The 27,859-nt window shown below is 44.3% G+C and overlaps 3 protein-coding genes across 9 annotated transcripts in view; 1 reads left to right on the top strand and 2 right to left on the bottom strand.

The window, feature by feature from the left end:
* Nucleotides 1-750: 750 nt before the first annotated feature.
* On the bottom strand, nucleotides 751-9,084 carry boka (BCL2 family apoptosis regulator BOK a). Of its 3 annotated transcripts, none has more exons than XM_027007737.2 (5): nucleotides 8,779-9,084; nucleotides 7,783-8,103; nucleotides 6,499-6,627; nucleotides 4,076-4,239; nucleotides 751-2,543 (listed from the first exon to the last, which is right to left on the bottom strand). In XM_027007737.2, exons 2-5 carry the CDS (start codon nucleotides 8,009-8,011, stop codon nucleotides 2,418-2,420), a joined length of 648 nt encoding a protein of 215 aa, XP_026863538.1. In that variant the 5' UTR covers nucleotides 8,012-8,103; nucleotides 8,779-9,084; the 3' UTR covers nucleotides 751-2,417. The 3 variants fall into 3 exon arrangements, with proteins under 3 accessions (XP_026863538.1, XP_026863537.1, XP_035380222.1); XM_027007736.2 differs by lacking the exon at nucleotides 8,779-9,084 and adding an exon at nucleotides 8,353-8,713; XM_035524329.1 differs by lacking the exons at nucleotides 751-2,543; nucleotides 8,779-9,084 and adding exons at nucleotides 3,872-3,975; nucleotides 8,353-8,728.
* A 2,981-nt stretch (nucleotides 9,085-12,065) lies between these two features.
* Nucleotides 12,066-16,506, top strand: stk25a (serine/threonine kinase 25a). The gene is given in 9 exon segments (XM_035524019.1): nucleotides 12,066-12,095; nucleotides 13,696-13,926; nucleotides 14,284-14,340; nucleotides 14,479-14,587; nucleotides 14,870-14,903; nucleotides 14,905-14,971; nucleotides 15,689-15,834; nucleotides 15,934-16,217; nucleotides 16,259-16,506. Coding segments are annotated over 9 exon segments (1,206 nt in total).
* Nucleotides 16,507-18,326: 1,820 nt separating this feature from the next.
* The window catches only part of farp2 (FERM, RhoGEF and pleckstrin domain protein 2), a 32,820-nt gene continuing 23,287 nt past the window's right edge, over nucleotides 18,327-27,859 (bottom strand). The window contains exons 14-27 of one of the 5 annotated variants that reach the window (XM_035524003.1): nucleotides 25,254-25,435; nucleotides 24,666-24,755; nucleotides 24,324-24,457; nucleotides 24,115-24,196; nucleotides 23,633-23,870; nucleotides 23,310-23,440; nucleotides 23,111-23,179; nucleotides 22,942-23,031; nucleotides 21,793-21,875; nucleotides 21,587-21,705; nucleotides 21,242-21,405; nucleotides 20,015-20,122; nucleotides 19,408-19,559; nucleotides 18,327-19,319 (exon numbers count right to left, since the gene is read on the bottom strand). In XM_035524003.1, the coding sequence (XP_035379896.1) occupies nucleotides 19,229-19,319; nucleotides 19,408-19,559; nucleotides 20,015-20,122; nucleotides 21,242-21,405; nucleotides 21,587-21,705; nucleotides 21,793-21,875; nucleotides 22,942-23,031; nucleotides 23,111-23,179; nucleotides 23,310-23,440; nucleotides 23,633-23,870; nucleotides 24,115-24,196; nucleotides 24,324-24,457; nucleotides 24,666-24,755; nucleotides 25,254-25,435 (1,733 nt within the window). In that variant the 3' untranslated portion in view covers nucleotides 18,327-19,228. Of the gene's footprint in view, nucleotides 19,320-19,407; nucleotides 19,560-20,014; nucleotides 20,123-20,580; nucleotides 20,694-21,241; nucleotides 21,406-21,586; nucleotides 21,706-21,792; nucleotides 21,876-22,941; nucleotides 23,032-23,110; nucleotides 23,180-23,309; nucleotides 23,441-23,632; nucleotides 23,871-24,114; nucleotides 24,197-24,323; nucleotides 24,458-24,665; nucleotides 24,756-25,253; nucleotides 25,436-27,859 lie in introns of those variants that run through there. The other 4 variants (XM_035524005.1, XM_035524004.1, XM_035524007.1 and 1 more) reach the window with 4 other exon arrangements.

Raw genomic sequence — 27,859 nt, 5'->3', positions numbered from 1 at the left:
GGCATTTGGTTAAATTATATATATAGGTTTCTATATGTCTGCTTACATTTGAGCTCAAACTTCATCAGAAGTCCTAAAAGAAGATAAAGAGAACTAAATCAAACCAATGAGGCTAAAATATTAGACTATAGTAATTTATTTAAGTATTAGTAATTTATCATTTATTTCACTTTCAAGCTGTGTGTGTGTATAAAATTCCTCCCACTCGCCTGGTCTCTTTCCTTCAACCTCAGGACTTCTACCAGAAGCCTGGTAGCTTGAGAGTCCTACAGCATCTCTTAGCTGTTCCCGGGACTGCACTCTTCTGAACCAAGATCTTGTATGTTGTTCTTGGGATTTTCCCAGTTTGGGGGTCACAGCCCCTAGTGCTTCGATTACCACAGGAACCACAGTTGCCTTCGCCCGCCACATCTTTTCCAGCTCTTCCTTCAGCCCTTGCTATTTCTCAAGCTTCTCATGTTCCTTTTTCCTGCTGTTGATATCACTTGGGATTGCCACATATGCACATTTATGTGTTTTCCAGTTCAAGGCCCACCACCGCCAAGTTGCCACTGTTGGGCCTCTGAGCAAGACCCTTAACCCTGAATTGCTCAAGTTGTATTCAGATATAATTGTAAGTTGCTTTGGATAAACGTGTCAGCTAAATGACAAATGTAAATACATACATGAGATATATGCATATATACACTAAGTGTATGTCCCTACATGAGCTAAAATGCCACAACTCCCAATTTAAAAAAAAAAAAAACATTTTTAAATTAATCAGCATTTATTTAGCACATTCAATGTGACATTCCAATACACACAATAGCAATGTGTGGTTATTCGCAGAATAAAATATAAAACAAAATAGGATGTTGTAATCCAACATGGTTGCATCATCAATGGTGAACCCATATTGGCATCAAAGTTCATAAAGCAACATTTATTACTACATGGTAATATTGGCAAAGGGAACCATCACACTCTTCACCTTTGTGGAAGCTTTGGGACAGAGAGCCTATTCTATGCTGGTAGGCTCAAGCAATGTAGACCAACTGAAGAATTGGGATGTCCTGTTTATGTCTGAGGTATACATTATTCTAGATATACACTAAACAAGGAGGAACTCCACTTTTAGTCCTTTTTAAATATCTTGCTTTGTTGGCCAAAAGTATCTTGACATCCCTCCTTATTGAGAAGGTGTTTCAGCCAAGTACATTAACTTAAGCACATAGCCAGGCAGTCTCTATAGGCAAACAGACAGTAGAATAGGTCACATTAATGAGCTTGACTTGAAACATTGCCTCAGTTCAGTTCATGAAAGGTTTGCCCTGATAGATCTCTCCCAGTCAACCTTAAGTGCTATTTTAGCGGAATGGAAGCATCTAGGAGCAACAACAGGAGTTCAGCCAAGAATAGAGCGGGACATCACTCATTAAAGAGCTCCAAACTGACTCTATAAACATGGCCAGCACAAGAACTCTGAGGAGCTTCATGAAATGGCCATGCAACTGTACGCAAACCTAAGATCACTATGCACAATGCAAAACACTGACTGGAGCAGTGCAAGTCACACCACCACTGGAATCTGGAGCAGTGGAGACATGTTCTTTGGTATAATGAATCACACTTCACTATCTGACAGTCTGAACAACAAATCTGGGTTTGGTAAATGCAAGGAAAGCTATAGCTACTGGAAGGCACAGTGCCAACAGTAAAGTCTGGGGCTATTGTTGCAGGTTAAGACCATCAATTTCATTGAATAGGAATGTTAATACTCCAGCATATACATACATTATAGAAAATTACATACTTCCAACTTTGTGGAAATGGATTCCATGATCCATGTTCCACTGAACAAAATTATATCCATAAAGCCAGGATTTGAAGAGTTTGGGGTGGAGGAACTCTAGTGGCCTGCACAGAGCTCTGACCTCAACCTCACTGAATACTTTTGGGAGGAAGAGGAAAGTTGATTGCGAGTTATGCAACATGGGCATCTATTGATCTATCTAAAATGAATGGGCACAACCACACACTCCAAAATCTTGTGCAAAGTATTCCCAGAAGAGTGGAGGGGATTACAACCACCAAGTGACACCAAGTGCATATCAATGGCTAGGGTTTTGGAATGGAACATCCAGCATGCTCACAACGGTTTGATGGACAGATGTCTACATACTTTTGCCCATATAGTGTAGTTCTCCTCTATGCATCATCTCCAGTCATTACTGAGACATACGACAGTGCATGCGGCCAAAGCAGCCTGAAACGCAAAGCTTCGCAGAGAATGAAGTACGTCTGTTAAAGGCACAGTACAGTCTTTGTTTTAAACACACCAAGAGAAGTAATGCATCAAAATTGGTGACCAGAAGTCCTCCCCCCCAATAACAGGACAGGGTGCTCGTCTGCCGCATCCATCTTGGTCCCGCCTTTCATTTCTCCCTCAGCAGATAGAAGACCACGGCCTTCAGGTAGTGTACGCACGTGCAGGCTGTCACCATCAACCAATGGGAACGGAAGCTGGGGTCTGTGTTGACTACGCACTTTGTGATGTCAGTCTACAAGAAAAGGAGGTGGATATGCATTTAAACAAGAAACACCGCGTGATGCATTACATTGCAGGTCTTATTTTCCAAGCAAAGCAACCTTTGTTTGGACAATATTTCTGAGTAGAGCAAATGCAGTCAGTGCCTTCACATACACAGAAACACAGCTATGCGTCTTGCTAGCCAAAACCAACAATTACTAATGTGAATGATTTGTATTTTAGCAAGCTGCTTCGCTGATGGTCCAGGGGTTGATGGGTTATGAAGTGGCCCATTCAGGATATGAGCAGCTACTTCAGAGTCCCCTTACCACTGGACTTGGAGAACTTTTAAGCATTTCTCAACTTAGTGGAGCAAAATAGGGAGAAAGTCACAGAGACATGCTCCTTTGTCATACCCAAATAAGAAGACATAAGCCACTGGGATGTGTTAAGAAATAAGTTTTTTATCGTAAATTCAGTCAGCATGTGGGGGTGGGGGTGTGTGGTCCTTTATTAATCTCAAAGGCATAATCTGCGAATCAGAAAATGCAATCGGGTTTAAAAAAAGCACACCAGCACACTCATACAAAAGTGCTTCTATATTCAGATATCATATTTTTATTCTGTGTTCATTTCAGGTACATTTGCATCCAGAAGTTATTTTCATGCGTGTTATTTTTGTGGGTGTGCCTGCATTCTCAGACAATATTCATAGCCAAGTTCCAACGACATAGCCAAGACAACGACTTTGCCTGCAGCAACTTTTCAGATTTACCTCCTCTTTGATTAAAGTTCAGTTGTCCCACCCTGCTCTCCTTTATTCATTATTACGAGGAAACCTCAGTGCTGAACCTACAACAGCGTTCCAGGGGCGGAAATGTTTACGGCACACAAAACAGACCTGTCTAGCAGGCCTTGGAGAAGGAGGAGTAAAGGAGGAGACATTTTGGCAACCAGGACACTAGAGTTCCTGGGACATCCACAGTCTGGATGGAGATGGATTGACAAGCTTAGCACCACACCAACATGTGCAGACACGGCCTGTTATTTAGCATAGGCCTATTGTACACAAACACACAATTGGGTGCGTCATCTCAGAGGTGCAACTAGTTTCCAAGATAAGCGTTGCGTAAAAGAGTCGGCAGCAAGCTACACTCTTTCTGACCAGGGCTTAGTTCGGAAATGGAGGCACAGCACAGCAATTTTTGTGCATGTGTTTTTAATGTTATGAAAAACGGGGGAGAAGAAAAAAAACCACAACAGTACATGCAACTCAGCAGGGGGACTGTACCCTCAGTAAAACATAGATAAACATTCCCACAGCCTCAAGCTAGATTAGATATACTCACTGTTTCGTGCTCTCTCTCTCTCCCTTTTCTAATGGATCTTCAACAGATCTCAACAAGAGACACTTTGAAAAAAGTGTCCTGGACTGCATGTTTTTCCTTTATCCTTTCTACTCTCTGTAATGCCACCAAAAGGGGAGTGATGCCTGAATATAGCGTGGGATAAGGAACCAGCATTTTATTTATTAATTAGCAGAGTAAGTATCCGAGTACTTACCCATCCTCCTCTCTTCTTTAACCAGGACACTAGGCTCTTGCGGACGAATTCTCCCATGCAATCCACAATGGCATGAACCATGGCTGGGTTGCCATAGCGAACGCAGTCCACCGCCAAAGCTCCAGCCACCGCATAGAGAGACACAATCTTACCCCATGTGACCCCTGCCATGGGAAGGTTGGGGGCAGAAGGGGGGGGGGGTGGGGGCGCTATTATTAGACAGCTAGCACTACAGCTCAATTACAACAAGTCATGCATATCGACATCCAACCATATATGGAATGCTGAAAACTCAATACCGTTACTCTGAATACGTGAATCTGCGCACACGCACATGGATGGGTGATAAAGTTACTGATAAGTGATTTCTATGGGAGGACAAATTACAGCACCTCAGGTCCTCTTCCACTCTATATCCAGCTTTCATGAGGTAAACTCACACAGTGGAAGCGATGGCTCGTATGCGAATGTGTGAGAGCATGTGTGAGTCTGTTAGATAACAGTCGGCAGGGCTGTAAAACAGTCTGGAACAGAGGCAGCAGTCATTTCCTCCACAGAACCCACAGCCTCCTTCTCTACGTGACTCAGTACCAATCGGCCTCACACTGAGCAAAGCCTTTAGCTGTACACGGGCAGCATTACAGACATGTCCAACATGGAGAAATGTGAGCCTCTCCTGTCTTTACTCTAGTACTCTCCATGGGAGGCATAAACGTTTAACATCCGAGTTAAACAGTACCATGGGTACAGTGGTTCTATATAGTTCCCAACAGATGCAGACTTTTATAAGAAGCATGCATTTTAAAAGGTAATAAAGTTTTTAATAAGCACGTGTTACATTTGTGTATAGCAAATACATATTTAAAATATGATACAGCTGTGAGGCAAGTGATGTAAACATTAAAAAACTAAATTTGGCAGGATGAAAAATGTAAATTTCCGGTATATAGCCCAGGCCTATAAAAAAAAAGCCTAGATATATGGTATTGTAATGTTCACACCAGCAAGAGAAGTGAGAAGGGGGAAACAGCATTGGACAGTGTGAGGAGGTTACCACTCACTGACAAAAGAAAATAAAGTGGTTTGGCAACTAGAAAACAACCACAACTTCCTCCTCTTGTGAGCACAGAAGAGAGTAAAGTTCTTGCCTGATTAGCTGATGAATGGTCTTTACTGGCTGTACCTGATATGTACGGTCTGATGCACTTCCATCATGGGACAAACCAAAACTAACCCAAACTAACAAAATACATGCAGGTACATTAGACATTATTTTACCTGTTCATTTGATGATGGCCAGTGACATATTTAAGTTAAAACAGTGAGCTTCAAATCACGGGGGACAAAACATCCTTGACCAAAAAATACTGCGATTGTGAGGCTTCCTGTTATCATCCACACAATAAAAACAAAACACCTTTTGTTGTGAGACTGGAAAAGACTTCACGCAAGAACCACAGCTCTATGATGAGTTAACATTTAGTCATTTTTGAGAAGGCAACGTTTTCTCACTTCAGATGTCTCGAACACCTGGATAGGGTTCATGACAGGTGCCTGTCTAATTGTACAGTTGTCAGCTTTACCCCACGTGAGAAACATCAGCACTGATGCAGTTGTGTGCAGAGGGACACCTTCATTGCAGTCCCCTTTAAGGACGTGTTCTGGTTCAAGAGGACGCCAATATGATTTAGGAAAGAAAAAAAATTGGGAGGGTTCCATCATGAAATTTGACTCTTCGCATTGGAAAAATCCTTCTGAAAACAGTTCAGCTCTTCAAGTTCCCTGCTGTAGACAGTGAAGTCTGGACTCAGATGAAGTTATCCTCTAAAACGGTTAGGACTGAAGGCACATGCAAAAGCCACGGAGCATTTCACCTCCGAATTCTGCCCAGCCTGCCCGCTTGGACCCTGGAGGGACATGGGACTTTTCACCGTGCCTGGACTTTGTTTATGCTAAAAGATCCGTCGGTGTTCTCCAAGTTCTCTCGTAGAGAGCAGTGCTGTCAGCGTGTGTACATAAATGTTAAAAAGGGTCCATTTTAACCTACCCTACAAGGAGCGCAGCCTGAGTGTGTAGATAAATCACCTCTAAACATCCAAGAGCCTAGTACGATCCTGTCTGTGGATTCCACACCAAGATGTGGTTTCTTTGCTGTGTATGAGGGTTTTTTTTTGTTTTTGTTTTTTTACTGAAAATGACCAGTCCATTCGATAGAGTCAGATGAAATGGTGCTTGCTAGATCGATCACATCTTGCTACCATGTGTTCTACAGTATATGTAATAATGAGGAGAAAAACTATATTCAGAACATGCAGATCAAACTGATCGCATTGATTTCTCATTGTTGGCAAGAGTTCAATAACCTGATCCAGCAATGATCAATCAAATCCGTAGTGAAAGAATAGGCAGGGTTTCAGACCAACCTGTGGAGAATATTTCCGCAGCTACGGCAAGGAACGCGTCAGAAACCACACTCTCTGAAGCAACGGTGATATTCAGCTGGCGAGCCACGTTGCGATACAAATTGGGGCGCAAGTATTCTAGCTCATCACCTAGGAGACACACAGTGACATTAACATAGCAACAGGATTATTGTGGCATCATGACATGGCAATGTATGTGTACAGTCATGCAGTCTTTCATTACTAACAAATTTGATCACTGTATTTAAAAAAAAAAAATTTTTTTTTTAATGTAAAAAAACAAACAAAAAAAAACAAAAAAAAACAAAAAAAAAAACAAACACACTGGGTTAAGCAGGATAATCTGAGGGTGGGGAACCTCCATCGCCTACCAGCCAACACAGATCAACGATAACCGTGAGAACAGGTTTACATGCTTGGTCCATACAAAGTTCTTTTAGAAAATCAGGTCAAATATATCCAACACTGTCCATTTAAAAGAACTTTCCCTTTTAAGGAAAGCAGATTAGCCCCCTAACCACTCAGTTTAGATTCATGTGATGTGAGGTCTTACATTATACCAGACTGCGAAAGAAGGATTTACTGATTTAAATGTTGTTCATACATGCATGAGTATTTCATACGCATATGCATGCGTGTTGGGTTAAAATACAATAAAAAATTACTCAAAGTAGCAAGCACCCATCAACGGGCGAGGCATTGATATGTCTTGTAAACTGCGCCGTAAGGCATTATGTAATAAACAGCTATAAATGAAACCAAGAGGGCAAAAGAGAGGAATGCCGAGGAATGCAGAAGAGGAGAGATTAATGTATAATCCTGCCTGAGCGCTGTTCTCCAACGGTCAAATGCATTTTCACAGCCCCAAAAGCCAAAGCATTTCTCAAGAAATCACTGATTGTAAATGGCCTAGCTCAAAAACCTGTCTTCCAGTGCATAACTGGTCTTGGTTAAGCACATTTAACCAGACTCTTTCGCCGCCTTTCTCTGCAACAACCCACCAGCTGTTTGCGACCTACCAGCAGGTGTGGCAGACTGTGTAATGAACTTTTAAAAAGCACTAAAACCTAGTTATCCTATGTTTGGAAGCTACTGTGTACGTGCCCATCACAACTAAAATTCTAAAAATATATATACATTTAAAAAAATGTTTTTAAAAAGAAGCTGAAATGCTTTTTCAAAACCGTTTAGATTAATTTTAAAAATACTAAAGAATAAGACAAATAAGAATAATAATTAAAAAAAAAAAGATAAAGCCAAGAAAACATGGCAAACCAACTGTACCTAACCAGAGAAGGACAGACGAGACTTCTCCGAGTGTCCCTCCGGAAGACAATCCATGGTCAGGTTTAGACCATCCAAATCCAATGCGACTAAGCCTCGAGTGAATGTAGTCTCTACACAGCACCTTGGATTGAGAGACCAGCTCTTTGTCTGTCGGAGAGCGATCAAACACCTCCATCACTTCTGCTGCGAACACCGACGAGCGGCGCAACACCTCCATCCCCTTCATGAGCTGGGGTATTTACAAACAAGCGTCCACCTCCCACGCCGTTTATGGTCACAGCTGTCGCCTCTCCTCCGCCACCGCACCAGCTTCCTCTGCTGTTGGGAGAACAACGATTTTAACATATTAGTTTAAAAAAATAAATAAAAAAAATTAAAAAATAACACCTTGTCAACGCTGTTAAAAAAAGGACTACGCCGTCTGATCTCATGGAACAGATCCACAGGAGGTTCGACTCTCATTTCACAAAGCCCGCAATGTGCTTCACTTTCTTTGACCGCTTACATTTAAATAAATATTCATGTTTTTTGTTGTTGTTTTTTCCCCGTAAGACGTCAACCACTCACCTGTCTTTTCTTTCAAATAACACTTTGCCACTCTGGATTAACCTACATCTGATTTGGGTTTAGGTGTTGACCAGAGGGAGATGCCCCAAATAAACAGTTAAGGGTGGCTACAAAATTGGTTCGAATTAACCATCTCCGATATTACCAAAACGTCGACGCAATGGGAAGCGCCTTCTCGCCTAAAACAGGCAGAGCCTTTAACATGCCGCTGCTATCAGCTTGCAGATGTGCCATCACTATTGAACGAATCTCAAACGTCTTGGTTTCCTTGTTTGGACAGTCTGTCCGCTCGCTCCACGCCCCTCACGGTGGGTAGGGCCACTTTAAACTAATGCGAACATCTTTGGCCAACTAACATTTTCTACCAGTTTTGGAATTATGTTTATTAATATTCTTATTGAATCAGTTGTGGGTTGTATACGATACCAGTTATTCCCAAAGTCCTTTTGCTCGTGAAGCAAAGCTGGAAGTTCTAGCCATGTTCCCGGAGGAGTGTTGTGCGGTTCCCCTTCTTCTGAAGGCGTTAGTTAGCACCTCTCTTAAAGTAACAGCCTAATAGTGTAGCTGAATGGTTTTCTTTATGCCTGTAACGACCAACTTTCTATCAATATATTAATTAAGACGGAGGTAACTAAAGGTAATGGAGTTGTCCCAATCTTTTTCACCAGTAGTGTTTAACGGATTGAAATTAATTAGCGATACACGTCTGTCATCAATCATTCCACACGAAACAGTTAGAGCCTTCCTAGGAATTGCTCAGACATGTTCTCTAATTACCAGTCCATTACTGGTGACGAAAACGCCTACGTTTCTTTTGCAAATCAAAAACAACCAACAGTTGAGATCGCTGTAACAGCACGAATTGGACACACCCACACATAAAACAAATTTGAACAGAAACTACAAATTGACCGAAGCAGTTTTTGTTAAAAACCTAGGAGAATATTTGCGTGAGAACACGTATTAAACAAACTGCAGTAGTTCCTTTTTTTCATAAGTTGTTTCTGAAGAACCATTCAAGACCTTCCAAGATTTGAAATGATTGATGATTGTCCCAATCACAGAGGAAAACTTTGTTTGTTTCCAAAGAAAGTATTTCAGACAAAGGTGTTAAAATATTTAACGATTTATCTTTTGGAATGTAATGGGCTACAAGCCTGTAGACCTGAAGATTGTCTTTAGTTACGAACACACATATTGATATAGGCTAATGGATTATGCTTTAGCTCTCTGTATATAGTACATTTAATCTGATAAACAGACCTGCAGAACTGAACATTTTCTGTTTAAGGACTAGTTAAATAAAGACATTGCTATAGTCTTTCTTACAATCAGGACTTTCCAAACTGTTGCCTTGGTAACCAGGTCAGCTATCCATGAGGCGTAGGCAATACCATTTTGCACCTAAAATGAGATACAAGAATCTGAAAATAATTTCTAAAAAAACAAACAACATTTACAGTGTGTGGGAAGTCATGCTAAATCATGAAATGGGCCATAAATGGGATTGAAATAGACACGTCCTCGAATCATTTACTAAAATACCCCTAGGTCTTGTCGGTCCTAGAGCTTCCTAATTTCAAGACTGTTTATTCAATACACACTAAATAGAAATAAAAATACAGATTCTAGAATTAATTGAAGAGAAGAGCTGGTCCCTTCTTTATTCTGAGCTCAGCGTTATAAACGAGGCATTGTCCAGAGAATGTCCAAGTCTCAGATGGGCACACCTTTCATACATTTTCTTAATAACCATTTTTATTTTTTCATAAAAACTTTAGTTCCACTATTGTTCTTCAAACCATACGTTATTCAGTGTATACAAATTGATATTCAGTACTTAAACCAACCTGTTCTTGGTACCATTAAGTTAATCCTGAACTACTTCTATTTTTTTTTAAAAGGCGGTCATATTTTATATCACCGGATGCCTATATTGGTTCTTCCGGTGCCTGGTCGGGATGTCCCGTCCTTGAACCCAGGCTCTGGGACTGAGGCCCGTAGAGGCCTGTCAAAGAGGCCTCCTGAGGATTTACGCTGAAGCCTACAGAGGCCTTTCCTGCATTAAACCAGTTTATTCTGGACCATCCCTATTTTTCTGCTTACGATATCATTTTATTACCTCGATATAGTTGAAAAATGAAGCAGCATTTGGTGAAGTCAATGCCATTCTTAGACTATTAGTACTGTGATAATGGGCCACGGTTATTGTGTGATTCCATGACATTACCCCCACCTCTATGACATACAGTTTTTAAAATGTAACATCCAAAATCACCCATTACAGAATCTGCCATTCAGACCTGTTTCCACTGGTCTTACGAAAGCAAGAAACAAGGAAATAAAATGTCAAATGGTAAATTCCCAAGAACTAATAGAATACCAATGAAAATGTTTGTTATAAGAGAGTTCATCACACCTACGTCTCAAGTAATCCAGACTGTTCTGCATAAACTGCCGTGTCTTGGCTTGACTGGGGGAAAACCACTCATTCCCTGGTTTCACTTACTTTGCTCTAGGAGCCCCTGTGAGAGTTTCATTACGCCTATCCACAATCACACTTACAAGGTAACTGTAATTTACCTGTAACTTACAGTTAAGTTACAGGTAAATTACCTGTAACATTCTAGTGCCCACCATATATTCTATATTCTAGCGTCCACTGCATATTCGAATAGATCTAAGCACTGCCTTTTAAAACCAGAATATGGCAAGTCTTTGGATATATACTGCACTACATTCATGCAAGGAACTTGCATGAGGCTGTCCTTTTCTGTACAATGCTGCACCCTAGAGGGAAAAGGACTTTCTGAACGTGTACAAAGAAATGGGAGTAAAGACATTGAGAATAATCATTGTAGTAAATGGCACGTGTCACAGAAAGACAACATTTGGTAGGAACATTTGGGATTAAATTCTTTCATAGGGATTTTGTATATCAGCTTGGCCAATGATGGGTGACGTCACATGCACGCTGATGACGCAGGCTGACGTCACTCACGACGGTGGAGTAATGGCGACGCACGCAGATCGGTGGTGTGCTATAAGCAACACTGGTGAGGGCCTTACACGAGTGCTGTCCCTCTGCTCTCACTGTTTGATCCGTTTCTGCGGATTAAGCACATCAGAAGCATCATTTAGGAGCCTGTTTTATCGCTCTTTACTTCTGTCGTACTATAAACAAACATCGTCTCCACACCACCTGCTGTATTTTTGTCTACCATTATTACTGATTTATGTTAGGGAATAATTAATTAATAAATGAGGCACTGGAAACACTGCATAGACTTATTATTACATTATACTCTAACCAGTGTATAAAACAAACAGCAGATAAAACTACACTACCCAAACCTGCCGGTGAATGGGAGTACCTCATGCATGCGTATTACATCATCCTTCTTCACAAAGTCGATGCAAAAGCTTAGGAAAGGGAGTGTCCTTTGTGCGAAATTAAAGTACACACACTGTCAGTGGACTTCAGCGGCAGGTGTCCTGCAGAGACCGCAGTGCAGAACACAAGCCTTACAAATGCACCTTGCGCTTGCAGACACAACTTCAACTAGGGAGGTGCGATTGAAAGACCAGACCTAGGGTGTTTTGGGGGGGCAAGGTCCCAAAAAAGAGAGAGAGGAAAATCCAGTGAAGAGGGAGACAACCCCCAGAGCAGACGGGAAGGGCTGTGGTGGTCCAGCTCGGTGTACCCAGGCGCCATGGCACATCCGCGGGATATTCGGATCAAGGTAACCCAAGGACGGGTCCGCTAGACAGGATTAGAAGTGCTCGGCCCACTGTCAAGTCAAAGAACTGATTTGGCCTGTGGCGCAGAGAGAGCGAGAGAGAGAGAGAGAGAGAGAGAGAGAGAGAGAAGAGAGAGAGCGAGAAGAGAGAGGAGTGTGCGCATTGATGTCGATTTTGATAAAAGCAGCGCCTGCGCCAGAATCCGTAGCCTGTGCGCAGCTCTTCAGAGGTCTTGACACCTGGACAATGCTCCAAGAGGGGACCTACACAATACTAATCTTCCACTGCAATGCCATGACAAAGTTATTCAAATAATCTAGCACACTGATCTGATCTACTAGTTCTAGTCAGGATAGACAGTGTATTGAAAGCAAAAGAAAATGTGCAAAATGTCTTTTTTTGATCTGAATGTTGGCAAAGGAATAGCTAATACATAAATCTTTGTTAAAGTGGTTACTAGTCGATCACTATTTACATGAACTCATCATGGAATAACGTGCGATGGTCAAGATTTTTTTCCTTTCTTTATTCACCCAGAAACAGCTGATAAACGCACCTCTGTCTTTCCTCCGGTAAAGATGTTACGGGCCAGAATAGCTAATAACGACTGAACAGCTATCTGTACAAATGTATACAAAACACTTTTAGTCCACTTGACCTTATTTCATGTAAATCTGTGCATCGTTATTTGAACAAACCACACTTGTACTTTAGTGCACTGGAAGAAAGTAGTGATGGGAATCAAGGTTTGTGATCTTTAAAAATCTTTTTAGACCTGTTGCCTTCTGTTTATTTTGTCACTTTCTCTAGTCTGTCATTTAATGTTAGCATTAAATGAATAGTAATCAAATTTAGCATAGCAAATGTAAGCCATGACAACGTCTGAGAACACCACAGCTCCAACGTTGCAGTGTTTTATGTTCAAGCCTAGTTTAGACTTCAATTGCAATGTTATTGGGATAACCATATAATGTCTTTGAAATTAAAAGATAAGTCACCACAGTGGCTCTTCCCTAATATGGACCCATCCATAATACTGTATGGGCCTTGTTATGATGCTACAGGAACAGAATTGATATTAAGGTCATAACACCAGCTGACATTTCATCCAGAAATGCGGAAATGTGTTTGGTTTCGGTAGCACAACATCTGTAGACTAAGTGATTCTTAGACTTAAGTGATTCATTGTTTCTGAAATTACAAAATGCAGAACTGTCCCCAAAGATGCAAATGTATATTTCACACAGACAATGCTGCAAGTGATTAATGACCAATTAATGATTAGTGACTGATTAATGATTAAATATTGCACTAAAAACTGCAGCAGGTTTTCTGGTGTTTACCAAATTAGTTCCATTTAGCCACAAATTAGCATAAGAACACTGAAACCAGCACTTGGTGAACCTGTTGCTTGGTAACTGCCAGTTTTAAATGTTGACTCTGGGAACACCTCATGGCCTGACATGCTCTCCTAGTCTATAAAGGTTGCTACATGGTGTGTGTGGTTTTTTTTTTTTTAACCTTTCTGTTTGGAATAAGATGTGTATTTGGACACAAATGGTAATGAAAAACTGTGTGCATTTTCCCGTTTGTTCTGTTCAGAATACTCGTCTGGATCCTGAGCAGTACTTCACCAAACTGGAGTGCATCAGTAAAGGCTCATTCGGTGAAGTCTACAAGGGAATCAACAACTGCAGGAAGAAAGTTGTAGCTATAAAGATCATTGACTGGGAGGAAGCAGAAGACGAGATGGAGGATATCCAGCAGGAGATCACGGTTCTAAGCCAGTGCGACAGCCCCTTCTTGACCAGATACTTTGGCTCCTACCTGAAGGTGTGTGGTCTAAATATTCACACTTTTCCTCCAATTGCAGTAAACTCAGTGTCACTTTAATCCATTCTGCTGCAGTGACCCCATCATCTATTTTCCTTCATTTTGTGTGAAAAAAGGTCTTTTTAAAATGGCCCTTGTTAACCTCATCAGACTGCATTCTTAAAGGGCATCAGCGCCACTGGGTTTAGTGTTTTCTCCGTCTTCATGCACCTGATTCATATAGCAGGGAGAGAACTGGAATACCGCGATTTTCCTATAATGCAGCCTGACACGTGTTTATGTCGCATGCTGGTTATTGCAAACATAATTTAGAGGAAAATTATGCCTTAGCTGACAGAGGGATGTTTGTAAATGCAGGGCACAAAACTTTGGATCACGATGGATTATTTGGGACGCGGCTCTGCTCTGGACATGGTGAGTACTGATTGTCCTTACAGTGCAGAACTTCACAAAATCTAGAACTATTAAACCACTCACACTGTGCACATTTCTTTAACATTTTGGAATAAATGGGACGAAAAGTGTGAGAACGTTTCCATGTTGTGTGGTCAGCTGAAGACAGGGCCACTGGAGGAGGCTTACATTGCCACCTTCCTCAGAGAGATTCTCAAAGGACTGGACTACCTGCACTCGGAGAGAAAGATCCACAGGGACATCAAAGGTCCGGACCCAAGCAGCCGTTGCAACGCCACCTGTGAAAGACGACGATGTTGTGACAGTGAAAGCTCGGGGCCCCATTTCCTTAAGTTTGAAATTATCTGAAATATTATGGGGACTTCACCCTGCATGCCATCTCATTGCAGTGTGTGTGTACACACACACACACAGGTTGAAATATATATAGGTTGAGAAAAGCAGGCTCTGTAGCTTGCCCAAACATCAAAATCTGCCCGAAAGCTTACAGACCTCTCCTGTTTTCGTATGGTCATTGTATCTCCAACAGCCGCCAACCTGTTGCTGTCAGAGCACGGCGACGCCGTTGGGGACGCCGTTCTGGATGGCCCTGGAGGTCATTAAGCAGTCCTCGTACAATTTAAGGTGCATTGTCTACATTTGCCCCAAGACTCAGATTTAGTCAGTGCTTAAAGGATATGCTAGTTCTAGCACTTTATGGCAAGTGTGGAGCTGGCATTATTGTGTATTTCGCATTAGTGAACAGTTGCATTGTTTGTTTACATTTAGCTGATGCTTTTACCCAAAGCGACTTACAATTATGACTGAATACAACTTGAGCATTTCAGGGTTATGGGTCTTGCTCAGGGGCCCAACAGTGGCAGTTTGTCAGTTGTGGGGCTTGAACTGGCTTACCGTCTGATTAGAAGTGGAACACACTAAGCACAAAGCTACTACTGCCCACCAGTAGGGACAGTGCAGGTAGGTCTCCTTCCAACAGTCTGTATTATAGGAAGCCAAGTTTCAGCCAGACAGAACTGGAGTTCCTTTGACTGGATTTTAAGCACCAAGCTCTTATTTCAATACATTGGCCATTTCATTGCTGTTCTGTACAACAGACCACTGGGCCAAGAAATATAAGCAGACAATAGCAACTTAAATCTTAGAAGCCATGTCAGTATTAGTTTTCAGCTCCAGTTAAAATACCAGTTGAAGGAATGGTTTGGAAAAATATCAAATTTACAATTTACCTCAAATACAGTCATGATTTTTGCATGTTAGTTTTCAGTACTAGAGCTATGAGACTAACGTAGGCTAAGAAGTCAAAGAAGCATATCACCAGTCAGTGAGACGTGCACGTGCTCTCTAGAGACCTACAGCTAAGGAATTACTGAGGCACAAATTCATCACTCGCTACACCAAGAAAATGTCCTACCTGTCCGAACTGATTGACCTGCACCGCCGCTGGAAGTCTGAGGGTCACGGAGATGAGTCACGCTCTGACGACTCCGACATGTACACCACCATTCAGGCATGCACACACACACACCTTCACCCGGCCAGCTAGTGCTGTGTACCATGCCGCGTCACCGCGTGTGCGCCTGTGTGTCTCAGGGATGGCGAAGGCGGCGATCAGTGTCCTGTGTGGACGTTTTCCCTGCACTGTAAAGTCCTGTTCTATGAACAAATGACAGCGAGGCCTCAACCACACAGACAAGGTGGGTACCCACGTCTCAGCCTTCTGATGTCACCACCGTCGGTCCCGTTTAAAGTCCGACCAAACTCGCCGAGCCCTTGTGCTTACTGCTACCATTTGCCTTCGATCACAGACCGAGGCGACGAAGAGACAGCCGAGGTCACCATCACCAACGACGCTCCTCGTGCCCATCTTCGGAGAGGTACGGATGTGTTTCGAGCCAGTCTTGCGTCCTTGCTTCAGATGTGGAATGCGTAGAAATAAGTTCAGCGTCTCTCTATGTGGACAGAGCCAGAACGAAGCCCCCTGGCTCCAGCCAGATAGGGCATGTGTTCTGTCTGCCTGCCAGTTCCAGCCAGTGTTGTGATCAGTGGGAGGTGAACCCGGCAGGGCTCAGCCTCTTTAGCCTGGTGGACCACTCCCTTCCCGGACGTTCCTGGAGGCGGAGCAAGGCCTGCTACCTTAGAAACATGCCTACAGGCCTGCCCTGAGGAAGGGTACCGTTACATGTGGTTAAAATAGGAGGTTAAAATAGGAGCATACATTGATTTATACAGACCATGATACTGCCAAGAAAGGATTTGGTGAAGTATTAACAAATCAGATTAAAACATTGAAACCTTGTATAGAAATTCCCAAAGCTTCCAGCAAGTAGGTTGGTACAAAACGGGTCAAACGCAGGAGAGCATATCATCTGCAACATTTCTCTGGTCTTGTTCCTACAGGTTTTGTCTCAATGGGAACACCACACCCCCAAAGCGATGAGAGATCTTGTAGACTGTTAACAATTGGACCCTTAGTCAATCTACACTGCATTTACAAGCAACTTGGACCGTTCATACAAGCAAGTTTTTTGTTTTTTTTTTTGTATTCTTTACAGACTTTTGATTGTAAATATAATTTGTTCAAAGTTCAGTATATTTCATAAAGCTGTGCATGTCATCAAATTCTTCATATTTAATAAGCCGCATGGGTGAAACCTCACCCACAGGAGACAAAAAGGGCAGAGCTTAAATTCAACACTGATGAAGACTACTGGCTGAAAAACACACTGGAACTCAAGTTCAGAACACCATTAATACCATTTCCTTTTTATTGGTTATCATTTCAACGTAAAGTCATGGTGTTGACCACATGGATGGTGTGTAGTTCCAGCAACAAGCTACGCACTAAACAGGAGCGACTAGTTACAGAAGAGATAAAAGGAACACAAGCGTGGACATCAGTTCTGTGCAGATCTGGTCATTCCGATCTTTCCGACATTAGGGGTGACAGCTTCAAGAAAGGCCTTGTTTTAAGTAGTAAATGGGCAGATAAAAAAAAAACCAACAACAACAACAAAAACCCCCCCCAAAAATTCCAGTCTGTAAGAAATGCACCAAGCTGAGATGCGGGAGGTCACACCCCGACTGACACTGGTCGGTAGCGGTCCCTAAAGAAACGGGAAAAGCATTATGGAGCAAACACGTCGTCACCAGTAACGATTAACGCCCGGCCAAATAACCTCAGCCACAGTTTTGTAGGATAGTTTTTCCATGTCTTTGCTTGGACCTAGTACAGCCAGTATATTCAATGTACCAATGTAACAGTCTAGCAGAGACTATGATCCACATGGCATTCAGAAATATCAGATCTTCCAAATGAGAGTTAATCCCAGCTCCCGTAAGTAAACATAATATGACTCATGAAGTGAGGAACAGCAACTATTCAAAAATTGAGTAATTAATTAGTAGTCCAGGTTATAAGCATTATAGGCATGACCTGTGCATAGGCATCTTACTCTGACCTGCCAAAGTGAATAGACTGGAGTGCTTGACCTTGTGTGACCCTTCATGATGATTAAAAAAAAAAAAGGTTTTTTTTTGGGGGGGGGGGGGGGGGGGGGGAACGACATACAAATACACCAAGCAAAGAGACAAAAGATCCCCTCACACACACACACACACACACACACACACACACACACACACACTTTCCCTTCTTCAGAAACTGAGTGAAAGGGGAGAGAAGCCAGAGCATCTGCAAATGTGCAACAATTTATCTGATGATTTGAAGTTAGACATATCTAAAGGTAATTATGCATTAGAGATGAATAACCTGCACTTGTACCATAAGATGCAAGCTCCCCCTATTGGTAGAACAGTTTCCCCTAGGCTTTGAAAATAGAAACCTTAGAGATGAGTTATGCGTTAATGCATCAGTAACATTTTTACAAACAACATTGTTAAATATTCTCTGCACAATGTTTGATAATTCAGAAAAGAAATATTCAGTATATCTCATACTTAACCAAGTCAAAGCAGTGTGACGTAGCTGCTAACTACATAAAAATCCATCAAGGAACAGTTACGGTAATGTAACTGGATTGAAGTTGGGATCACCGCGGCATGGAATTTCCTAAAATGTGACGTCTCGTCAGTCATCTTTGCAGTCACCCTGTTGGAGGCTACTAGTCAGTGTGTCTCTTAAAGGTTAAATGCAGGGTAAGGGACAGTCTCTTACAACCTCATCACGTTACCATGGCGATGCGGCTAACCTCCCTGGCAGGCACATGCGGCTGTGCTGCTGACGTCACCTACTTCACATACTGCACCCCTCCAGACTTCATCATTCATTCATTCATTCAGCAGCATCCAAAGACCATTCTCTCATTAATAACAAACTGAGCCTACAAAAAATAAAATAAAATAAAAACAAAATACAAAAGCTCGTGTTTTTCGATGTTAAAATCCATCACCCACACAGGAAATTCTTACTCATTTAAAAACCGTGACTGCACCGTTTGGCAGCGCCAGTGAAGCTGGAGTGCCCCGTGTCAAGATGGATGCGAATTTTTTGAGACGGGGCCGCAGAAATCGCAGGATGAACACATTGTCTCGGATCCAAAAACAACACCCATTTGCTATTTCCGTACTGTTCTAGAAAAGTATGCAGAGCTTGGCGTAACTTTAGCTGAATGTGTGGCGTGGTGGCGCTAGTAGCCATGTCAAGTCTGAGATCTCAGCCGGTCTCCATCGAGTCTGCGAGCTCAGAGGGGTGCATCCCATCCCCACTGAGCAGAGATCTCACGGAGGCGCGACAGTCCGTTATATGCTACACGAATGATGGTGGCAGAAACAGAGAAGATTAAATAAAATGACGTGGTCAAGTCCTGGCAGGCTGTGAGGCCCAGCCCCCCAGTCCCAGGACCACAGTCCGCTGTGGGACCCCGGCTCAGTTCCCGTTCACCTCGTTGGGGCCTTTGGGTATGAGCAGGCTTACCCGGCCGGCAGTGCTGGCAGCGCTCATGATCACCTCCATCCATCTACACACACACACACACACACACACGATTTGCCACATTGCAACTTTGTTTCAGTTACATGTATGTTTAATTTAAAAAAGAGCCTCACCTTTCGAAGGTGTACTCGCTTTCAGCCCTGAAGAAGTAAACGTGGGACTTGAAGTGCAGCTTGAAAACGTACTCCTTGTGGATGCCGTCTGCTTCCCCGGGGGTACTGACGGTGTAACCCAGCAGAGGGAGGCTGGCCAGCGGGAAGTCGTCCTGACCACAGAATAGAAAAACCATGACCCTGACCCAGACCAAAGAGCTCAAGTTTCTAAATTAGTTTTCACAGCTGTTTTTACATCTGTACTTGGAATTCTTTTATTAACACATCAAATTAAAGAGAAGGGAGGTGGGGAAACCTTAAAACTATAATAGTAACAAAAACGATCATGTTCTTGAAATGTGGACAGGCTAACGTGCACAGTGCTTTCGGCAGTTATGACGTGCCTTACAGCTTGAATGAACATGCACACACTGGCATGTGTGGGACAATAACCTGTAGGAGGTCCAGACTTCAGCATGCAGTGAAACACCACTTGCCATCAGCCTAAAGCCCTGATATGGTCAACTCCAGCACCCCCACTAAAAAGCAGAATGGGTCCATCCTCCCTGATTACTGATAGTAATTTCAGAGCTAGCTGGACACGCCAGAAAGAAGCATTGGCCTGTACCTGGTGTGTCTTGTAGAAGAAGAGACAGAAGTTAGTGAAGACCACCCACAGCTTCTGCCAGCCATTGCTGTTCTTGAACTTCCTCAGGAGGTAGCCAGACAGCTGGTTCTGTGGAGAAGGAAGAGGAGCGTTCTACTGAATTAGCAGAAAAGATGAAAGGATTGGACTTCCAACTGTAAAAATATCTCGCGCAAAAATGCATTTTAGGAGGTAACCAAGCGAGAAAATAAAATGGGTTCGTCGCATGTGTGTCTTGTTTGGATTGGCCTCATGCATTCTCCTACTGTCTCCTACAGCAAGGTTTTACACCAGATCTGCTCTATTACTGGAAACGAGTCAGTAGAAGATCTGTTGGAGTCCTCGCAGGTCACAGAAAAAACAAAATTTTTAAAAATCAGCCCACAGATGAATCTTGTATGTTTGAACAAAGTATGTTGGAGTCGCAGGTTATTTTCCGCGTTCTGAGTCAAGTCTCCAGTCTTTGCCACCAACATACCCAAGCTGGAGGGAGACTGTCTGTTCCTAAAGGCAGCGGACTCCCTACAGTCTCGTTGTTGGATGGGTACCTGATTCACGTGCAGGTAATCGGTACGAGAGAGGTTCTGGTTCCTGTACCAGCACACGTGGGTGATGGTGTTGGGCCTCTGGTAGCAAGGGGGCAGTGCTGGAGAGTCGAGTACTGAGGGCAGGCAGACAGACAGATGGGGGAAAGAGAGAGAGAGTGAAAGGAGGAGGAGAGAAGCAGGCGTGACACAGGATGACAGCATAGAAAGAGAAAGATTGTTAATGTGTTTGCACTCGGGCCAAAGGATGCAAAAGGTGTAGAAACTGCAGAAGCAATTCTACAGGGCAGCAGAAATGACAAGGTTAACCAATGCACATGCGAAGTGGAGAATGAAGTGGTCCCCTCCCCCCCAATTCATTTTCATTTCAAAAGAGGTTACGGTTAAGTCGTCAACAACAACAACAAAAGAAACTGCTGTCCAGAGATGGTGAGTACAAAGGGTTAAGTTACAGCCAGAAATACAGACCAAAATGAGGTGATTAGCCAGTAAAGCGACTAGTGGCGAGACAGGGAGGAGAGAACAGGGCGACGGGAGGGAGGGCAGAGCAGGGAACAGGAGGTGGAGACCATGAGCACAGAAGTCTAAGATCTGCCCTCACTGGCCTGTGCTGAGAAAGCTCAAGCTGACCTGTCAGCTGTGTGCGTGCGTGCGTGAACGCTACCTCCACGGCTAGGCTGTGGTCAGACATGGACACGCTGGTGTTACGGTGCCAGCACACATGCAGGGTTGTGTTGGCACGGTGGTGGCTCTGCTTGTCCAGGGAACAGCGAGAGGAGTTCACGTCATCCTCTGACTCCTGCTCCAAGGACACCTCATCAGAAGACCCTGCAGGGGTGCATGCGTGGGGGCACATGGGGGCAAGAAGAGAGGAGGGGAGGGGAAGACAGAATGATGGGAGGCCTGGGGTCTACTAGGTCATGAGGCTAAGGAGGGGGCACTAACAGATGCCCACTACGAGAAGCGTGGCACGGGACCGGGGATATTCTGGTCCTATACATGTCCTTACTGTTGGAGCGGTCACACAGGCTGGGCTCCAGAAACAGGTCCGACTTCTCCTGAGACTTCTTCGACATGTCGATTGCCATGTTAAGGTCCTCGATCCACTTGTTCATCTCCACCTTGGAGCTGCAGGAAGCAAGTGTGCACGCGTTGATGGGGTGGAGTGTGTGCAGCCGGCAGTTAATGTGGTGGGGGGTGGAATAGAGGGCTCACCTGGCGGCCACGACGATGGTCCGCTGTGCAGAGTAGATGGTGAAACAGTGGGGGACTGACCACTCACTCTCACTCTCCTCTGCCTGCAACACACAGGCACGTTCCTATTCATGTGTGCGTGCTTACATAACCACAGACGCACGCACGCACACCCACCCACCCAGTCAGGTCCAAAGAAACGGACCTTGCATACATCATATTTTTCACTTCTCCAGGGGTCATACTAAAGCACTGCAGCACTAAGGCCAAAAACAGAAGGCGCTATAGTGGGGGACTGATAGGACTGACTGGGAGGAGCAGGGAGCTTTGCTTGGGAGATCTGTGGGAGTGAGGGATTGTGGGACTGCGAGTTTCCTCATACTCACCGGAGCATCGAGTACAATGAGCTGCAGGGAGGAGTGAAGCAGAGACACGCGAATTAGGCAACCGCGAGGCGGAGGGCCGTGCTACTGCTACAGCGAACCCTCACGCAGCACTGAGAAACGGCAAGAACAGTGCACCCTGAAACCTAACCACAGCCCTATCCAACACACCCGAAACCCTCTACAGTCTTTCCCAATGCTTTCCAAAAGTTCCTCTTAAATCGCACAGCTCCGAGCAGCATATAAAAAAAACCCCCCACAAATCACCTGAGTCCTCAAGCTTCAGCCAAAGCATTATTTAGGCCCTCAGTCATAGGGCACTGTGTCCCATAAACATGTACCAATCCTCTGCTCATAAACCTAGATGTACTTTCCTAATTAGTGCAGATGTTTCCAAATAGTAAAAAAAAGTTATTCTTTCTGATACTGGACAGATACAGCCAACATTTGGTTAGGTGAAGATGGCCATAAAATGACTGTGTGGAGTTACACAGTCTGTGCTTTTAACACACGAGAAACCTGAAACCCTGGTGAGCGAGTGCTGCTCTGAAGTAAATCCCCTCTGTTTACACACGAGTCACGCTCGCGTACCGGATGGTTCTCGGGGTCGGGAGCAGCAGACTACACCCAGCCGAACCGAGGCCAACTCGCGTGGTTCACAACAGGCCTGCAGCCACAGGACGACAAAACCACTCCCGTGAGAGTCTCAAGTTCTTGAGGCTACGTGTTCGGGATGGGTGGAGGCCCCGGGTGGAGACTCAGGGACGAATTGTAAGCGTGTACTCACGATCATGCCGTGGAGGGGAAGCTGCCCGTGAACTTTGAACTGGTTGCTTGCCGTGACGCCTTTGCTGGTGTACAGGAGCATGTCTGAAAACTGAGGCGGGAGATTTTCAGTCAGCAGGGAAGGAGGACAGGCCAGGGGACAGAGGAAGTGTTGCTGGCATGGAACTCACCAGGAAGAACATCCTCTGCTGTAGCCCTTTCTTGGTGAGCTTGAACAGGCAGCCTTCCCTGATGAACTCCTAATGATCACACAAGAATCAGCAATACAGGAAGGAGGAAACTCATCAGCTCAGCTTCTCAAGCCCTGCTTGGTCGTCACCGTGCGCCTCATCTGGACGTGTGCGGAGAGAAGGGGAAGCAGAGGCTCACCCTGCCTGGAGCAGTGAGGTTCTCGATGCCGATTAGGTCCCGCTGGAGCTCCGTTAGCTTCTGGAAGTTCTCCAGACGAATAAGGCTGCTCTGCAGCTGCGCGGCGATCTCAGCCACCTCCTTTAGGGCCTCTGCAGGTCCCAGGGGCCAAAAAGAGACATGCGCGTACACGCACATACACACTTCCATTATTATGCTCAGACCTACCAGAATTACCCAAACCCTCTTTGAATCAGGAGGTCTGCCTACAAGCTTAACCTCTCCCTCTCTCACACACACCCCTTCCCCCATTAGCAGCTGTGTGCTCGTGACGCGGGCGTCACCTTTACAATGCCGTTGGTCGCTGTGATCAGGGGCGTAGTGTCTGCACAGGCGTTCCAGAATCAGTCTGTAGTGCATCAGTCTCTGGATGGGCTTGAGTAGGAAGGTGTTGAGGGGGAGGTAGCACACCTTCTGGAGCTCGAACTCCTTGTAGACCACCTCCAGCTTCTTCACCCGCTTCGTGGCCTTCTCCAGCTCCGTGAGTACCTCGTCATGCTGCTGCAGGTAGCCCGTGAACTCCTGGACAATCACCACCACCCCACACACACACACAGATATCTGAGAGCTCTTGACTGGTTCTTAAAAGGTAAGAAAATATTAGAATCTACTTTATTTTAAAGGTATTTAAAAGATGTTACTATCAAGATCGAATGGGTCAGCACTGTTACTTGTATCCTGGTGCCATCCCGCACACCCACTTGACCCCCTAAAGCTGGAAATATTCAGACACGAGTCATGTTGATGGACCACTAGTGTGGCTCACCTTCAGGGCACACATGTTCCTCAGCATAACATCTCCGATCCTCTGGTAATCTCCCTTCACGTGCGCATTTGAGCGTCCCTCCCTGGCGACAGGGAAAGAAAAGGTCTTTGAGGTCGTGAAGATCAATTTTTCTGGTGAAGTCTTCACATCTGGGTGAAGAAGTGTCAGTTTAATCCTTTGGGGAAATAAGTGATGAAAGGGCCGCGTACCAGAGAGCCAGCCTCTGGTCGAGCTCTTTGAGGAAACCTCTGTGGAACTCGTAAATAGGGTCAATGTTGGAGAAGAGAAGGGTCATCAGGCCCTCAGGCATGGCATTCTCTTTGATCACCGCACTGCGAAACCACTGAAGAGAAGCGAACACACCCACCCACCCACTATGAACACTCCAAACTCTGACACCTCACACAAACACACACTTCTTTCCCATAAAATGCCACAATATAGATATAGACCCTCACATGCACACCAAACAGTCTTCCAGAGATGTGCACCACATTCACATAAACTCAAAAAAACACACGGACCATTAGTCAGCCAGTCTCTGTGCTCACCACTGTGAGGACCTCCAGGTCCTTAAGGTATGTCCTCTCGGTCATCAGAATCTCCTTGGCAATGAAGTAGGCTTTATTAGTGGGAAACCTCTGCGAGAGAGAGAGACACCATACTCCATACAGACACCGCCACCATGTCTACACCCTCCTCCCTTATGATAGAAAAACATTTTTTGCAGGCATGACTGAAAATTATTTAAAATTACTCTGAAGTTATTCAAGCAATGCCTAACATCAACATCAAAATTTGCCATAAAAGCAACCAGTATTTTTAACCCTTGGGTTAATACTGAGGTTGGAAGAAACATTAAAACAATTCATGCACATACATTTCCGCAGCTGACACGATCTATGTTCTAAGTTCTAAGTTACAGGCATCAGACGTTTCTTAAATAAAGGCCAGTGAGCTCCAAACATATTAGCATCACGAGCATTTGTAAACCCAACCCCCAAGGCCTACCACAGAGTACCAACACTGCAGTAACCCTCCTATGGCTCTCATTGGCCAGATCCAGTGCAGCGTGTGCAGGGCCATGTGCTCCAGATAGCTTTCCTTTGGCCTGGTGCAGCGACACGCGAAGAGGGTACCTTCCTCCGGAGCTCCTCCTCTTCCTCCGGCCTGGCTGTTCCCGTCTCGTTGAGGATGGGGCTCTGCTGGGGTGAAGGGAACTGACCAGGCAGGCTGAGCATGGACATCTGATAGGAAGGAGATGGACACAGCAGACTGTTGGAGCCTAAGGGAGACAACACAGGGCTGTCGACCGTGGAACCTGAGAAGAGAGACAGACAGGAAGAGAGACAGACATGAGAGGAGAGAGACATGACAAGAACATTCAGTTAATGCAGGGTAGTTTCGGCATCAATTGACCAAGTGGGGGAGAAAAAGATTAAAGCTATACAAAGAATTATAAAAGAATTATATATATTTTATTCAAAAGTAAACAACATGGCTGACATAACTTCCACATATATTACATTCTTTTTGTGTGTAAAAAGCCTCAAAAAGACTTATGACAAACCAAGTTTGCTTTTAGTCTGTTGGCCACATTCTAATGCAAAAAAAATAAACCTCATGATCTGGGGATGCCACCGTTTTGTACACAGCTTGCCCTTGTACACCAAGTTCACTTCTCAAAGTGAGGAACAGGCAGGACCAACGACAGGTTCAGCACACACAGCTGCAGGGAGCTCCAGCACTCTGGGCGAACAGTGGAAACTCTCCACCATTCTATTTTATTAAAAACACACTTCAGTGTTTACAATGCGTCTAAGGCATCACACGCAAAGCAGTGACCAAGCAGAGCTGGTTTGGTCTTTACAGAGAAGCGGATTCGTTTTTGGGGGTAAAATCGAGAACAGAGAGCGGAAAGAACAACCGCAGAACACAAGGAAAGGAAAAAGGCCGTCGTGTGACCCGGAAATAATTCCTGGAGAGGCGGCTTATCGGGTATGCGGTCATGCTGGCCAAACAGCAACAGTTTATCGTTTAACTGCAGTGTCCCCTGAGGAATGACAAGGGAAGGCAGAGGGGTGGGGGCCTGCCTCCGAGCTGCTTGGCTGATGGCCTGAATAAACAGCACTGTGCGTTAGGACCAGGCTCTGGTGTTCACCACTGGAGATGCAACCCCCCCCGACTGGAACTCAGGACTCTCTCCTTTTCGGCAAATCGGAGGAAATGGCCTTATTTATTGCGCTCAAATTCTGCATCGTGTTGGAGAGCGGCGGAGTTGTTTGGAACCGGACGGACATATCCGGCTATTTGCCACCCGTCCGTTGACGGATGGCTGAGACACAGGACAAATGTTTTTCCTCTCAGATATAAGAGGAGAAACTGCTAAACAGATGAACACTAAGGACAAGCCCCCCCTCATGAGCTGCAAAACGAATCAAAACCAAGTGTATTAAAACCATCAGACCCCACGAAATCAGTCATAGTGGCCTATTGAAGAATATTCATGAAGAAGAGCATAAGATACTGGTTTGTAGCAGAAGCCAATTTTAAATGGCTGCCCTCAGAACAGGTTTCTCTGACTATGTACCCATCACAACCCTCCAATCCTTCCTTTCATGTTGGTGGGTGGTCTCGCGTCTCCTTGGAGGTTTTCACTTTTTACCTGGAACATTCACTATTCTATTAGCTGTGGGTTTGATCCAGACAGTGAGAAGGACCGGCGCCAAATTCTGAAGAAGGGTGGCATGCTTCACTTCGATGATCCGAGACAGGACCAGACAAACCAGGAGAAACACGCCAAAGGGAGTTCCAGGACAGCACTGAGTATAGCACAGATCTGACAGTTTACCCATGACAAAGACCACAATAAAGGCCTGTAAATCTGAAGACAGACAGCTGGCTGACCGACAACACGCTGGGACACTGGGCATTGGCTGTGGTACAGGAAGGGATCAGGTACTCCGCATGTTACTACACACGACTTCCAGCCTGTGCTTGCCTGCAAGGCCTTCTGTGTCTACAGCTCGCACACATCTGGAGAAGGCAGGGACCATACCACAGCACCTGACACTTTAAAAAGGACCGGCTGGGGACAAAAGTGGCCAATTATTCCTGTCAGACTTTTAATGGAATTAAAAGCATTTGTTTTCTGTGGCATGTTTCCATGACGCTGGAGCGTAATCCTACAAAAGGGAAACCTTTTTCCGCTAAAAGAAAAAACACCAACTTTTTGTAATCACATGTGCCTAAGTAACAGGCATTCCAACAACTTTGACAAAGGCGTCATGGAAGCCTCTTAAATATTGGTTCATTTCAGTGAGCACATTTGAACTAACTGCTGCAAGGTGCTAATGGATAAAGGTATTAGTTGGTTATGCAGATGTAGAAACAGCATTTAAAGCCTCTTTAAGACATTTTAATTTGACTAATTGGATACACTTTATAGGTAATGCAGAGAAGGACTGAAAGAATATAAAAAGTCTTAAAATTTCAGGTACCCCAAAGGAAATATTTTATTTAAAAAAAACAAACCAACCATACACACAAGTACACTTTTTCACATTAATATTCAGATTAAGTATTTGGCAATTGCATTAATTATGAAATTAGGAGATATTAAGTGGGATTAAGTGGTCTCATTAAAAAACAAACATACAAACAAACAAACAAACAAACAAACTGCAATCCAAGGAAGAGTGTAAAATCACATGAAGGTAAGACCCAGAACAAGCAGGATCTGGTT

Source organism: Electrophorus electricus, chromosome 3 (genome assembly GCF_013358815.1).
Source record: "Electrophorus electricus isolate fEleEle1 chromosome 3, fEleEle1.pri, whole genome shotgun sequence".
Taxonomy (NCBI): Eukaryota; Metazoa; Chordata; class Actinopteri; order Gymnotiformes; family Gymnotidae; genus Electrophorus; species Electrophorus electricus.
Note: the sequence above shows the minus strand (reverse complement) of the source record. Positions and strands in the feature narration are given on the sequence as shown.